At 41.7% G+C, this 15047-nt stretch overlaps 1 protein-coding gene across 4 annotated transcripts in view; it reads right to left on the reverse strand.

The window, feature by feature from the left end:
* Positions 1 to 1375: 1375 nt before the first annotated feature.
* The window catches only part of E2F3 (E2F transcription factor 3), an 83336-nt gene continuing 69664 nt past the window's right edge, over positions 1376 to 15047 (reverse strand). For 3 of the 4 annotated variants that reach the window (XM_043908422.1, XM_043908424.1, XM_043908423.1), the window contains exons 2-7: positions 14653 to 14764; positions 13227 to 13428; positions 11690 to 11848; positions 8241 to 8355; positions 6336 to 6471; positions 1376 to 4975 (exon numbers count right to left, since the gene is read on the reverse strand). In XM_043908422.1, coding sequence (XP_043764357.1) covers positions 4713 to 4975; positions 6336 to 6471; positions 8241 to 8355; positions 11690 to 11848; positions 13227 to 13428; positions 14653 to 14764 — 987 coding nt within the window. In that variant the 3' untranslated portion in view covers positions 1376 to 4712. Of the gene's footprint in view, positions 4976 to 6335; positions 6472 to 8240; positions 8356 to 11689; positions 11849 to 13226; positions 13447 to 14652; positions 14765 to 15047 lie in introns of all 4 variants that reach the window. The other variant, XM_043908421.1, reaches the window with a different exon arrangement.

Here is a 15047-nt window from a genome sequence, read left to right on the forward strand (position 1 = left end):
GTTTCTGTATTCCTGATGTGTGCAGGCAGCTACTGAAATTGATGTAGGAAAGAGAAAACACACACATCCTCCCTTTTCCCTAGGAACTAACTCTGTCTTTTCTGTTGTATATACTCAAGTCCTAAAACAGCCCAACAGAAGCCCAACATGCCAGGATTTCCAGTTTTGTTTCTAAGGCACGTAATAACATGGGACTTTGTCCCTTCTGTTTCCCACACTTTTCAGACACCCCAGCATAAGGAATTCCAGAACTTTTTGATAGTACTCTTTGCACAACAAAGTATAATAGTAATTCCTAGTGTTATAAACATTCCAGAATATTTTAAGAAACTGTTCTATTTGCCTTTCAGTCTTCAAGTCCCAGATTTAAGGGCACAACAGAAAGCTTGCTCTTTGCATTCTGTGGATCACTGCAACTTCCTGCTGTTAATGGTATTTCGGTTAACTTCTGACTGACTCCTGGCTGATTAATTCTAAGTAAGCAGGGCAGGGATTCTCATTTGTATCTCAAGGCATGACCTACCATTTAATCTTTCCATTTTCTTTCATGGATTGTAGTCTAGATTGGATTCAGGTGCTCCCCAGCTCCCCAGATCCTAGATGAATCCATTGGCTATTCAAGTTTGAGTTGTGCCCACCCAGGCAGTCTCCTGCATCCAATGCATAGCCCCCTAAAGTTCTCTGGATCAGAATCTCTCCTCCTTGTACAGCTCTCCAATAGCAAGGCTTTATCTTCCCTTCATTTCCATTTTTGCCTCAAAGCATCTATCCTTAAGTCTTCCAAATATGGCTTCAGAAGAAAAAAATCACTTAAGAGCCTGTCCTCAGAATTTAATTCTCCTAATTAAAACTTATTTCTCTCCCTACTAGACTGTAAGCTTCTTCATGCTGATAAAAATCGATGTCTTTTTCTATTTGGACTCCAGCACTTACAACTTATCTGGCATATAGTAATCACTTCATGCTTATTCAAAGAATGACTGAATGAATAAATGAACAACTACTTCTCTTAATGAACATGGAGTGAATCTAGAACAAAGGAGGCAATTACCAGTATTGAGAAATAATCTACTGGCTTCAAGCTCCTTATGAGGAAGACGACTTGGTGTTTTTTCGGTGTACAAATCCTCCTTCCATACCTGGGGTGGCTTCTCCAAGTGATCAGACATGGCAAGTTCTTTTGCTTCCTAAAGTGGCAAACACTCACAAGTGGTCAAAAAACTTTTTGCTTAACGTCCCCCAGATCCCAAATAAATGGTAAGGCGTATGATGTTTTGAATTTTTTTTTCAAACTTTCCCCTTAACTTAAGCACGTTTTTAGAAATATAATGTAGGAGCATAAGACAATGGTAAGAAACCATCCACAAGGCTGAACTCTTAAAAAAAAAAATCATTTTATTGATCCTTTACCATACAAAATTTATTCAAATTACACCCATTTGAAGTGGTAAGATCACAGCTAGAGAACAGGTTACCCTGTAACAAATCTATTTACAAAATCCATCATAAAAGCTTTTTTTTTTTTTTTTACATTATATTACATATTTTCTTTTTTAAACTAGCATACAACACAAAGCTAAACTGATTAGTAGTTTGCATACTCCCAATTCTGGGAGAAATACTTCTTTTGACAAAATCTCGTACCCCACAGGAAAAGAAATTCCCACAATCGGACAGTTGCCACCCGACTCACTCTGCAAGGCATCTTCCTTCAAATCCCTCATTTCGTACACACAAGTTGTCATGCACACACTGAGTTCTTACTTTCTTTTTCCTGAAAGCTAAAGCTTTAAATACTGCAATTGTATTTACAGATCTACACTTACAACAAAAATGAACACAAGAACCACCACAACAACAAGAACAACAAGAAAAAAAAACAAAATAACACTCTTAAAAAATTACAAACCAGCTAGAAAATATTCTGGCAGTGTTTACAAATTAATTGCTATTTTTGTACAAAATTGCTAGATAATGAAAATATGAGGAGACTGCGTAACAACTTAAATAAAATGATTACTACGCACAAATCTGTACATATAAACACACACCTAACACTGTTTGACAGCTCATGTGTTGCTCTTTATACAATTTACTCTCTAAGGCTCACGCAGTCATAATTCGCACACTTGTAACTTTTAGCCATTTCATGTGTGAGCTTTAATAGCAGCAACTCAATGGTACCAGGAAACCTGCATACTCAGTACTTAAAGTAACACAAATACTGTAGTACTAACCCACTTCGTGTGCCAGAAACTTCTGTCAAAAAGAAAAATGACTAATGCAAACAGAATACAGCATGGACGTCTAATTACTGTACACCAGTTAAGCCCATTAACTGGGAAAGCCTTATGCATGAAGGAACTTTTAAGACTTATTAGGATTCCTTTCGTTTTTTAAAACAATAAATACGGCATCACGTTACGAAAAGGTTTAACAAGAAACTCAAGCAAACACACAACCACCTAGCCAGGTGAGCTCAGTCTTTAGACTTTGGAAAGAAATCAGCTTTGTGCAGCTGGCAAAGAGAAGGACACAAAGCTGGAAGCAGAGGCAGCTAACCAGATGAGATAAATATGGGAAATAGGGAAAAGCTTGGCATAAATGGTTTCCCATACAGGAAAAAAACCCCACAGTGCATTTCCAGTAGGCACTTGACACGAAGCTCCCCCTCCCTCCCCCACCCAATGCTTCATCTCGGACCATGTCCAGTGTGTGTCCAGGGGAGGAGGGTGGGGGTGGAGGCCGAAGAAAAAGGAGGGTAAACTGCACCTTTGTTTTTCTTCTCAAACACACACCCATGCATACCTACACAAATAGTTTAAAGTGCTGGTGTCACTTGTGTTGACCCCACCACCACTTTGCATATTGTGGAAATCTACCTAGAGTAAATTGGCTGGGGCTTTCATGGGTTTTGTTTTGTACTTTTCCTAAGGGATATAAGTAAGGAATATTCCGTAAGATGGTATGGAAAAGCCCAAATGAACTTTTTGGTCAACCCAGTATTTTTTTTTTTTTCCCATCCCGTTGAATCGAGTGCCTACCATGCGCCTCCCACTGTGTCAGGCAGAACAGCAATTCAACTCAACCGTTCTTGGTGTTGAGGTTTAATTTATTTATTAGATGACTCCTCATTCCCACAGTCATTAGCATCCAAGGAATGGACGTGAGGTACTCTGCCACATTCCCAGTGGGAGATGGCCATCTGCCCCCTGGCCAATGGACAAAGCCATTCTTGGACTCAACTGGTAGGATTTTGCTGCTATCAGGAAGCCTCCGACCTGGGACGCTATTCCCGAAGAGTTAAGTGCGAGATGCCCTGGCATCCTGCCCTGCCTTTTTTCTACAGCCCCAGCTTTCCTTGGTCCAACCTTCTCCTTCACAGTGGAAGGGGGAACAGGGGTTCTGGCCAGGACTCCTGTAGCCCCCGACACAGTGGGAGCTCCCTGCTCTCAACGGCTGAAGCAAAGTGCCACTGATAGCATGCTACTCATGACGGGGGATGTCCTTCTACCCAGAGGCCTCTCCATCCGACCCCATCCTGAGAAGTGGTCTCCCTGAGTGCAGTGTAAGAGCCCTTTCCCCGGTCACAGGGGGCCTGGGAAGCCCAAGGGACGGAGGGATCCATCCATACCTGCTGCTCTTGGGGTCTGACCTGGTTCTCTCCAATGGGCCGCCCCCGTCAGCGAGCTCCACTCGCTCCGAGCACCCCCTCCTGGGGAAGGAAGCGAGATGGGGCAAAGCTTCTCACCAAGGCTATTAAGCCTTAGATCACACATGCTCTGATCAGTAGAGGTTCTCTACCTCTGCTTAAAATAATTTGAATTAGCAAAAACTGCTTCAAAGTAAACAATTAAATTGAAATGGTTGATGGGTGCCACAGGAATGCTTAAATGGCAGCTAAAAAAAGGAAAAAAAAAAAAAATCCACAAAGAACTCCTAAGTAGGCATTTGCTATAAACTTCAAACTTACAAATACGTTGGGGGCAAGAGAGTGGGAGTGGTTTATGGAGACAGGATAATCCACAACAGCTTAGAGGGGCAGAACTCGACTGTTCTTCTGTATCTGTGATGAATATTGGAGAACAGTTTCTTCATCCGAAAGGCTGTGGAAGATCTCTTGGCCTCCGAGTGGGACACGCGGTCCATAGCTTAAACTGAATTATGACAGTAATTTAAATATTCCTAAGAAGAGCTGAAGAAATCCATTTCATACTCTTGCATGACTTCAAGCTTACAGTTCCTGCAGTTTCCATCCCAAATTAGCAGACCCCAAAGACATGCATTCTGCGGAGAAGGCACGGCTTGAAATGCTATTAAGGAAGATTGCTGTTTTCGAGTGGGCCAGGTGGCCAGACCCCATTCTACAGCCCATCCGTCAGGCACAGCAAGCCAATCCGGGAGGGAGGGAGGGAGGAAGAGGATGGGTGAGAGACACCTGATTGCACATTTTCTCACTTGCTGACTCATCCAGGAGATTTTGGAGCCTGGGGCAAGGCAGGGCTTTCCCAAGGGAGCCTGCAACTGTGCGTTGATAGACAGTTTTGTTTTTTTTAATTCATTAAAATGTCAGCTTTGTTCTGAAGTCTGTAGTTTACTTCATGATACTACCTTGGAGGAAGAAGGGAGGAAGGGACAACACTGCATGACACATGTTCTGGTTCCATAATAAAAAAATATTGGTTTATAAGGGGAGTTCACACAAAGCATAATCAACTACACATAAAGTCTTCCACCAGCGGGAGCTTTTCCAAATCGTAAGCATCAAAGAGATCGCTGATGCCTTCTTCCTCCCCGAGGCTTAGGAGATAGTCTTCTTGGAGCAGGGGAGGCAGTAAGTTCACAAATGGTCCTTCTAGGTTGGAAGGAATTTGGTCCTCAGTCTGCTGTAAAAGGTTGGCCGGGGAGGCCAGAGGAGAAAGGTTTGCCATAGAAATTGAGCAATCACTATGTCCTGAGTTGGTTGAAGCCAAGTCTGAGAAGAAAGAAAAAGGTGGTGGAAACAAGAAAATAAGTCAGGCGAAAATCTAATTTGGAGGAAGCATATACTTGTTGCTTTTATAGACGCATGCACTCTTTTGCTAAGGGCAATTAGACGACATTACAACATTGTTGTTGTTTACTCTGTAAGTCATGTCTGACTTGTGTCTCCATGGACTGTAGCCTGCCAGGCTCCTCTGTCCATGGGATTTCTCAGGCAAGAATACTGGAGTGGGCTGCCACTTCCTTCTCCAGGGGAACTTCACACCACAGGGATGGAACCCATGTCTCCTGTATTGGCAGGCAGATTCTTTACCACTGAGCCACTAGTGAAGCCTGACATTATGGTATAGATCACCTCTTATACTAATGGGCATTGTTAAGTAGGGACTCTGGTCAGCCTTTTTTTGCTCTTGTCTACTCACTCATCTTTTAAAATATCAACTGTTAGCAAACAAGAATACAGGTAGCTTCAAAGATTAGAGACTAACGAGTTCAAAAACAAGTTCCTGATACCAGTTAGTCATCCTTTAGGAAAAACAAAAGAAAACAAAACACGCAGACTGAAAAGTTGGCTCCCAAGTAGAGATCACTGATTTTTACTTAGTCTTTTTTTGAACAACTAGCTTATTAAAGATAATTCTAAAAATACAAATAAAAGGACACATCCACTTTGAAGTTCTAGGGTGGGGGAAAAAAGTGGTCTTTGGTTTTACCATTTGAGGTAACTTTTTTTTGTTTTTTTTGCTCAATATTGAGTGAGATCTGATTACTTAAATCACTTCTTGCTGCTATCTTGGGAGGGAGAAAAAAATTAAGTACATATCTCCAATCTGAGACAACAAAAAGACTATAAAGAGCTTCCTTTGCTGTGGAGACAATGAAGGGAAGAATTATATTTATTTTTTCTTCTCTTCCCTTATTCTCTCCCCACCACACTGGGGGGGTGGAATTAAGATAAAAGTTCTTGGGCAAAAGGCTTCCTTCTCCCAACTTTTTTCCAGTTCCCTCTCCAATGATCTCTGTGATATCACTCGGAGGTATGCAGCCAAGTATAGCTGGTGATTCAGCTGGACAGCTCACACCTTCACTCTTCACTTTGATTTTCCAAAACACTGCAAAGAAATGGTTTCTGCCGATAGCAAAAGCCTGAAGGGACTCCATTTAGTGGGTGGAGGAGCCGTTTGCCCAAGGTCATTATTTTCTTCTGCAAATTATTTGGAATTTTTTTTTTTAATGCAACATTAATGATAGAAATTTTTGTTTCTTGCCAAGACTTGTGATTCTGATAAAGGATCCTTCTAGTTACCTTCATTTTTAACATAGTTTCCAAATGACAAAAGTGGAATTTTTACCTTTGGAAGTGGGTTTAGGGATATTCCCATTGTGGTCTTGGTTGCTTGTTTTCATTGGACTGTGTGTTTCAGTCTCTTCTGGACACAAATAAACCTCAATGGGTCCTTGGGTACTTGCCAAATGTATCTGTAGGCTCTATGAATAGAAGTGAGAAAAGTTCAAACTGGAAGCTGTTTTGTAATTTTCATGGAAAAATGGGAAGTCAGGGTAATTTTCATTGTTGCTTTTGCTTCTCCACTGGTAGTCTATCTCAGTCAATGACTGTCAACCTCTAGAGCAGGGGTCAGCAAACTACAGCCTAAAGGTCAACCCTGTCCACCAACTGGCTTTGTAAATAAAGTTTTATTGGGAAAAGTCACACCCATTCTCATTGTTTACATGTTGCCTCTGGCTTCTTTTTTTTTTCTCTAAATGCTATAACGGTATGGCTGTGCAGTTTAGTAGTCCCAACAGACTATAGGGATCACACAGCCAACAATATTTACTGTCTGGCTCTTTATAAAGAAAAACTTTGCTGATCCCTGCCAAGAGGAGGTGAATCTTTTAAAAAAAAATTATTTCTTTTATGCAAACTATTAAAAGGTCTTTTAAATGTTCCAAATACCATATTTCCATGTTACTCATTCCTGAAGAGTAGGGTTTTTTAATATTGAACTTTAATCGCCACTGCATGAATAGTAAGTAGTCTTAAGTGCTAGGAACTGAGTTTAATAAAAGAATACAGCACACTAATATTTAAAATTCTTCTTCATCTAGGGCATAAACCTATTATGATCATTTAAGGTGAGAACTCTACCCTAGATGGGAGTTTATAAATTTCATTCTTTTCATTTTGTGTGCATTCTTTTACTACATTTCTTTATCTTATAGTCTAAGCTTATATTATCAAAGTATATCTGAAAACAATCACAAAAATATGCTCCTTATTTTCTTATAATATTCTCATCTATCAACAAACCCAAAGTCTCATTTGATTTTGTAAATGTTCATGTGTTATAAATGAATAAATTCTTTAAATGAGCTAAGATAAAGTAAGGAGCTACTTTAAAACATCTATATCTCTATTCATGGTGGAGACCATATCCAGGGTAATCAACATAAAAGTCCCCACTGGTTCAAATCAATCAGAACCACCAGATAACAAATTATGAAAAAGGGTAATCCACAAGAGGCACAGGGCCCCATATACCACTTTGCAAACTATCAACCACTTTGAGTTGAAGGCCCTGCTATGTTAAAATTAGACTTTTTGGACATTCAATACATAGCAAGCTGTTGATATGCTTTTAAGGTTAGGATTAAGTAAAACAGATGGGGAAGAACTCTCAAGCTTTCAGGAAAATAAGGATATTAACTGACGTCAATGATTCTTTAAACACTAGGCATTCCAATTTGCAGCAACATGGACGGACCCCGAACAGTGTCATACTGAGTGAAGTCAGTCAGGGAGAGAAGGAAAAATATCGTATGACATCCCTTATGTGGGGAATCTAAGAAGAAATGGTACAAATGAGCTTACTTACAACTTACAAAACAGAGACTCACAGACTTAGAAAACGAACTTGTGGTTGTGGGGGTCGCGGGGTTGCGGGGGAAGGACAGCTGGGAGTTTGGAATGGTCAGGTACACACTGCTATATTTAAAATGGATAACCGACAAGGACCTACCACACAGCACATGGAACTCTGCTCAGTGCTATGCGGCGGCCTGGATGGGAGGGGAGTTTGGGGGAGGATGGACACATATCTATGCGTGGCTGAGTCCCTTCACTGTTTACCTGAAACTATCAGGACATAATCAGCTATACTCCAACACAAAATAAAAAGTTTATAAGGAGAAAACCAAAAAAACACCGGGAATTCCAAAAAGATCTCTGCAGATGAGCAGAGATATTATCTCCTTACCTCTATTGGGTCAGGCACTTCAAGTCTTGTTTCTGGAGGGGCTTTCACAACTATAACAGTTTGGTCTTTAAGGCCACTAATTTTTCGAATATCTTGATATGTAACATAAGCTAACGTGATGAGCGTTAAGGAACTCTTCCAACTAATTGTCTCAGATGTAACCATTATGAACAGAACAAAATAGATGCATGGAAAAAATTTTAAGTGTTTTATGTCTTATAAGAAGATAGTGATATCTTCTTCTAGATCTTCCAAACAACAAATCAAATATATAGCTTTTTTCCTGCCCATTTCTAAAAAGTCCATGGCTACTTAAGATATTAACATAAACACAGAAACAGAATAGTTAAACTCTCAAAAGAAAACTAAAACTCAGTTTGGTCAGGGCTTTTCAAACCAGATTCCGAGTGTTCTGTCACTCAAGTTGAATGACGGCAGAATCCCAATTTACAGAAAAAAATTTGAGCTCTATTAGCCATAATTTTGTTTAAACTGCAGTAACTTCTATCTGCTACTCTGCTATTAGAAAGTGTCAGCAGCCACCCAAAATGAATGAATGAGTAGCAAATACATTTATCCGTGGAAGAACTCCAAGTCCCACTCAGGCAGACAGCTTGTTTTCTTAAGTGCACCTGGGCTGGTTGTGTTATAGACTGCTTGCTGATAAGAGTGTCATTATTTCTCTGTTAGGAAAACTGTCCTTTGTATAATATTATTAACTACAATATTTCAGTGCTCACAAGGAGGAAAGCAGCTTCCAGATGCTCTGCAAACTAAATGACTGAGGAAAAGAGAGTAAAATCATATTCAGTACTCTCGGTAGCTACTTCTGGGCACTGAACAATTCTTTAAAGTGCCCCGACTGACAGTCAAACCTAAGAGGATATTATGAAAGAATATGGTTATTTATTATATGATAAAAGTATTTGTGCAAGCTTGCTTAGAGAGACAGGCTTTGACTTGGTGCCACTAGAGGATAGGTCACATAGCTTTCTTTTACAAGGGACATGGAATAACATAATTAATCTACAATGACTTTAGCCAGTTGCTTTTTTATATTAACTTACCAAAAAATGCCTAGGATGAAACAGCAAATCATAAGCCAATGAAGGCATTCCCAAAGGTAACATAGTGAAAGGAGTCTGTGATCTAATATGTTCGATATAGTCATAGGACTTAGCCTAGAGGAAATGATGTCCCTCAGATTAGTAGCTTTTTATTAGAAATTAAAGGAAGCTATGAACCTACTGTCCAGAAAAAACACCTTCACCCATAATCTGCATGCACATTTAAAAAAATTTTCCTGACCACGCTGTGTGGCATGTGGGATCATAGTTTCCTGACCAGGGATCAAACCTGTCCCTGCAGTGGAAGGACAGAGGCTTAACTACTGGACCCCCAGGGAAGTCCCTGCATGCACATTTAGGGGCATCTCTCACAGACTATTGGAGTAGGAAACGGCAACCCACTCCAGGCTTCTTGCCTGGAGAATCACATGAACAGAGGAGCCTGGTGGGCTATAGTCCACGGGGTCACAAAGAGCTGGGACACAACTAAAGCGACTGGGCAGCCAGCATCTCACAGACTATCATGTTAAGTCTCAGAAGTTCAGACAACAGCTAATATACTGTTGAGCTTGACAGAACAGCTCATGCAGGATTCCGGGTTTTAGGTCATCATCGGTCTCATCACGGAAGCCAATTTCTATCTTAATGGGAGACTTGACGGTTGTGGATTTTTACTGAGAACAGTGGGGAAACTGATAACTAGGTACTTGCCCCACAGCCCACTGTCAGAAAGCTATCTGACAACAACTTATTAAAATAAAAGCTCATCTACAATTACCCAACATGCTGCAGGAAGGAAAATTTCAACACATCTGTGAACAAGCTGTACCACGTTCGGAACTGAATGGCAAATTGAAATAAATTGTGCAAACATATTCTCTACTCTTACAAACTTAAAAGTGCTTCCACTGTGGCTCCCTCCTGAATTTGTTTCTTGGGATAGCAGCCCACTACAAGGAAGCTTTCACCTTCTGCATCAAAGGCCCCAGAGAAAGCTAATGTAGGTGATAAGGCTCCAAGCTGCCAATCATGTGTAAAAACCACATCTCCTCCTCTAAGGGGCTCCTGACTACACAATGGAGGAAACAGCCCAGCTACAGCTATTCTTATTTCTTCCCCTGTAAACCCACCCTGGCCACAGAGGGAGGGGGGATGGGCGTCAAATCATCACACCTCTTCTCCAGCTCACTAACCATGAGCTGACAGGGTTAATCCTTGGGCCAACAGGAAATGAACAACTGAGTTTTTAAAAAAACTGCTTGAATTGGAAAATAAACGTCTCCATAACTTTAAGGGAAAGGCTACTTTAGATGAGACACTACAAACTGGGCAGGTCACATTTTGGTTTTTGTCTAACAAGGATAAATGTGGAGCTAAAACTAGAGATAGGATTATTTAAAATACTGGTTTTGTTTTCTACTAATAACTGAGAAGATTGCAAAATCTTCTTGTCAACACAATGAAGTAATCACTCTCCCCTATGGTCTGACGTGAAGTGATGACCAGTAAATTTCCTTCAGGTAGTCAACAGATTGTCAGCCAGTTAAGAAAAAGAGTTGGCTTTTTAATACTTTTACTTCCAAGGATTAGAAGAATGGATAAACTGAGATTTCTTAAGCCTTAGGGTGCTTCTGAAATCAGTCTTCAGTGCTATGATTCAGCGCTGTTGTTTAGTCGATCGGCCGTGTCTGACTCTGTGACCGCATGGACTGTAGACCACAAGGCTCGTCTGTCCACGAGATTCTCCAGGCCAGAATACTAGAGCGGGTTGTCATTTCCTTCTGCAGGGGACCTTCGCCACCCAGGAATCTGACCCGCCTCTCCTGCATTGGCAGGCAGATTCTTTACCGCTGAGCCACCATAATGTGCTTTAAAAATTATAGAACAATTCTTACACTCTTTCAATTCCTTCAACTATAGTTCAGTCACACAGAGTCAATAAATTCCAATTGCTTCCAATATCTGATGAAAAGAAAATAGAATATGAGAACCCCAACAATGACAGCTAATACCCATCCAAAATCTGGGAAGCCTAAGATGAATCTGCTGAATGTTATCAGTAATATGAATACTGATACCTTATGGATCTCATTAATAGTGTTGCCCTATGCTATGAATGTACCCGTATGTCCCAACCACACGTGAATAAAACGCTTTAAAAAACAGTTCCTACCTGGTTATCAAAAGAGAGGTGATAGGATGCAGTCTAATAACTATCATTTCATAAATACTGAATACACATACATGCGCCTCCTCCCACCCCCCCACTTACTTGGACAAAACTAGGGTAAAATTCTCCCTTGCACATAAAAGTCAGATGGTCAACTCTGGAAACAGTCTAGAAAGCACTGACCCCCACTGAACAGGAGGCACAAAGGATATCTTTGATTCTCTGAATCCTCGGTTAACAGTTTGAGGTCCAGGGTGCAGCTTTGGATCAGTTCATCTAATTTCTTCTCTTCCTGACTGAGCTCGGTCACTTCTTTTGACAGGCCTTGACACTGGGCCAGCATGCCCCCGTCCTCAGACAGACTGCAGCCCCTGGAAATCCAAACACAGACTCTGCCTGGCTGTTCAGCAGGCCAAAGGTGGGGGGATGTTGGGGGGGGGGCAGTGAAAGGGAGGGCTGGGAGAAATGGTCCTTCGGGTAAATGTCCCCTCTTGATGCAGGAGGTCACATTGCTTGTTAGCCAAGTGTTAAAATTAGAACATTTATACATATTTTTTTTATACATACGGTCCTTCACTTTTCACACCATAGAAATTAAGTGAAGAAACACTGCTATTTTCAGGTTTCTTTCCTCCATAGGAGGCCTGTTTCTTTAGAAGACTCAAATTCAAAAGGCAGAAGGAGGCAGCTCTTCTTCCCGCCACGTGCCTCCCAGCGGGGAAAAGAAATGGGAGGGGGAAAGGCAAGAAACAGCAAAGTAGAAAGACTGGAAGGAAAAGACGGAATGGTTCAAAAATTCAACCAAACATCATCCCAAAAAAGCATGAAAAACCTAGGTAATTTCTGAGGGTCTTATACCAACAACTAAAAAGAAAAAGGAGGTTAAGGAAACACAGATGTGGTGGATGCAAGAACAAAGACCAATCCCCAATAGGTCTGTCTCAACCGCTGGCTAAAATGGGTTACTGAATCGTCACAAAATTCCAAAAAGTACAAAAAAACTACCTGTTCGTTTTATTATGTTCGAAGTAGTATTTTTTCAAAGTCAACCCATAACAGACTTATTCCCTCTAATAATGCTTTGGAAGTTGCTTCTCAAATACTGGGTGTTCAGATTCTCTGTCCATAATTCACAAATGACATGATCACACATTTAATCATGTGTGTGGGTGTGTAGGTGACAAGTATTATCATCTCAGCTTTCCAGAAGGAACCAAGGCATTTAAGTCTTGACTTAACTTACACAGAAAGTGAGTTAACCTGCAGTGAGAACCATGGATAAAGATACTGTGTATATACACGTATGTGTTAAAACACAGCCATAGATAGTTTCTAAATTCCTATTAGAGACAAGCCAGAGACCTGTGTAAGCATCTATTAGATTACATGGGAGCACACATGCTGATATCATGGTGATAGTTGAACAGCGTGTTACTATACATCTGCAGAGCCCTATTTAATCCCAGGATCCCCTTGCTTGAGGTTAATTGAATATAAATCCTGTTATCTATGACATCATCTAAACAGAAGGTCTCTTTGTAAAGAGACTTTGAACTTCTGGCTATGGAACTGAGGAGGGAAGAGAGGAGAGAGAAGAAGAGAGTAGAAGAAAAAAGGAATGAAGTGTGGGCATGAGTGTGAAAGCTGGGGCTGGGAGAAACCCTGCTGCAGTTTGCAAAGAACCCCATCCCCAACCCCAGCCCAGAGCCAGCGAACTGGGGGGTGTGTGGGCGGGTGACCCATACTCACATCCACTGCACGTTGTTTTTAGACTTCTTCTTAATGAGGTGGATGCCTTCCAGGACGTTGGTGATGTCATAAATCCTTCTCTTTTGCACCTTCAGCACCTCTGCTGCCTTGTTCAAATCCAAGACCCCATCAGGGGATTGGCTCAGTAGCTGAATGAACTTCTTGGTGAGCAGACCAAGGGATGTATCATACCGTGTTTTTTCTGAGGGAGATTTTGGAGCTTAAAGAAAAACAAAAACCGAGCGGGTGGGGGGGATACGGGGAAAGGTAAAGAAATGAAGGGTTTCTTTGCAGTCAAGCAAGCCCCCGCTCCCCCAGCAGCCCAGCCATTAGCGTCAGAAGCAAAGCTGTTGTTGCTGATGTTTTCGGTGAGTCATAGAAAGCTATGAACTGCTTTATTAGAAAGGGAAGGGATGTAAAAATTCCTGTTTGATGAAAGTGTTTCACTGTGAATTTCTCGGTAATTTCTATTTTGACTAGTCCCTTGGACTAGTGAAGTATCTCACACATGGTAGGTGTTCAAAACTATCTGCTGAATGAATGAAAAGTGCTGTAGCCTCATGGAATCAGCACACAGGGAGCCTAACTCAACGGGTTCAGACTGTGAACCTCTCCAGCCTTTGAGGACAGACCCATCCTAACTGGCTTTTCAGACTCCTTTATCTGTTTGCATATAACTTGCTCACCAACTTTTCAAATAATGTAGATGAAGAATGCCTAGGAAAGTCTTTCAATCCCATCTCCCCATCCCTCTGGTATGAAATATATCCCCATTTAATATTGTATTTATTCTCTTATAGGTATACAGGTCAAGGGTTTAACTGAGTGTGACACACAATTTGTGGACTGCCTAATTCATAAACTACAGGTTAGGAGGGGATGAAGTCTAAATTAATTTAGCCTCCACATTAAATGCCAGAGACATAAAGGACGATTTAGCTATTTACAACCTCCTTTTCTCTCAAAGAAACAATGATCGTGTCGATGGAAATGCAAACTAGCTGCAATTCATTGGTCTCCATCAATTCTTATGCTGCCATATGCTGAGCTAGAGATTTAGGCCAACAGAGGTAACACCTAACGCCCAGCTGGCCTTGGTCCCTCAAGTAAGGTCCATGAAGGAAAGTTAAAAGTTAGCTTTGACTACAGAATGGTGCCAAAGAGTTTGCATTCGGAGTTGAAAAATGAAACTGTGCACATCAGCAGAGGCCTCCCCTGAAGTCAGCACACAGGTAACAGGACTCACTCTGTAAACCTTTCACTGGGTGTCTGCAGACATTATATTTATTTTTTTGGACAGGCAAAGACAGAAATGAAAAAGGACCAAACATGCCAAAATTGTCCACACCTCGGCGTCCCTTCAGCCACAAGCTCTGAAAGTCGGGAAGCTCCCACCTGGGAGAGGGAGAGAGGACAGAATCCTTACTTTTTGGGCTGTCTGGACTTCGGAGTGCAGCTCGTCCTTTGCCCTTGGGGGTTTTTAAACCATCTGAGAGGTACTGCTGACCGCTTTCTCCTAGCTCCAGCCTGCGCTTTGCCTGGAATAAGACAGCACAGTTGTTGGTCGCGGGTCACATGGACGGTCACAAGTGAGGCTGCGGCCTGGCTCCTGCCAAATGCAGCAGGCTCGCACCAGCCCTACCCTGGGCCCCTCAGCCTCCTCTGGGGCTCAGTTCCCTGCAGCCTGGGCTCCCCGGAACCCTCTGAGGCGGGGCTCTCGCCTCCCGTGCACAGATGGACAAATCCAACGATCCTTCAGGCTCAGGCTCTGCAGCCACTTTGTTCATTTACTCATGGATTCAACACATGTGCCAGGCGTGG

The sequence above is a fragment of the Cervus elaphus genome, chromosome 7 (assembly GCF_910594005.1).
Source record: "Cervus elaphus chromosome 7, mCerEla1.1, whole genome shotgun sequence".
In the NCBI taxonomy this organism is placed as follows: Eukaryota; Metazoa; Chordata; class Mammalia; order Artiodactyla; family Cervidae; genus Cervus; species Cervus elaphus.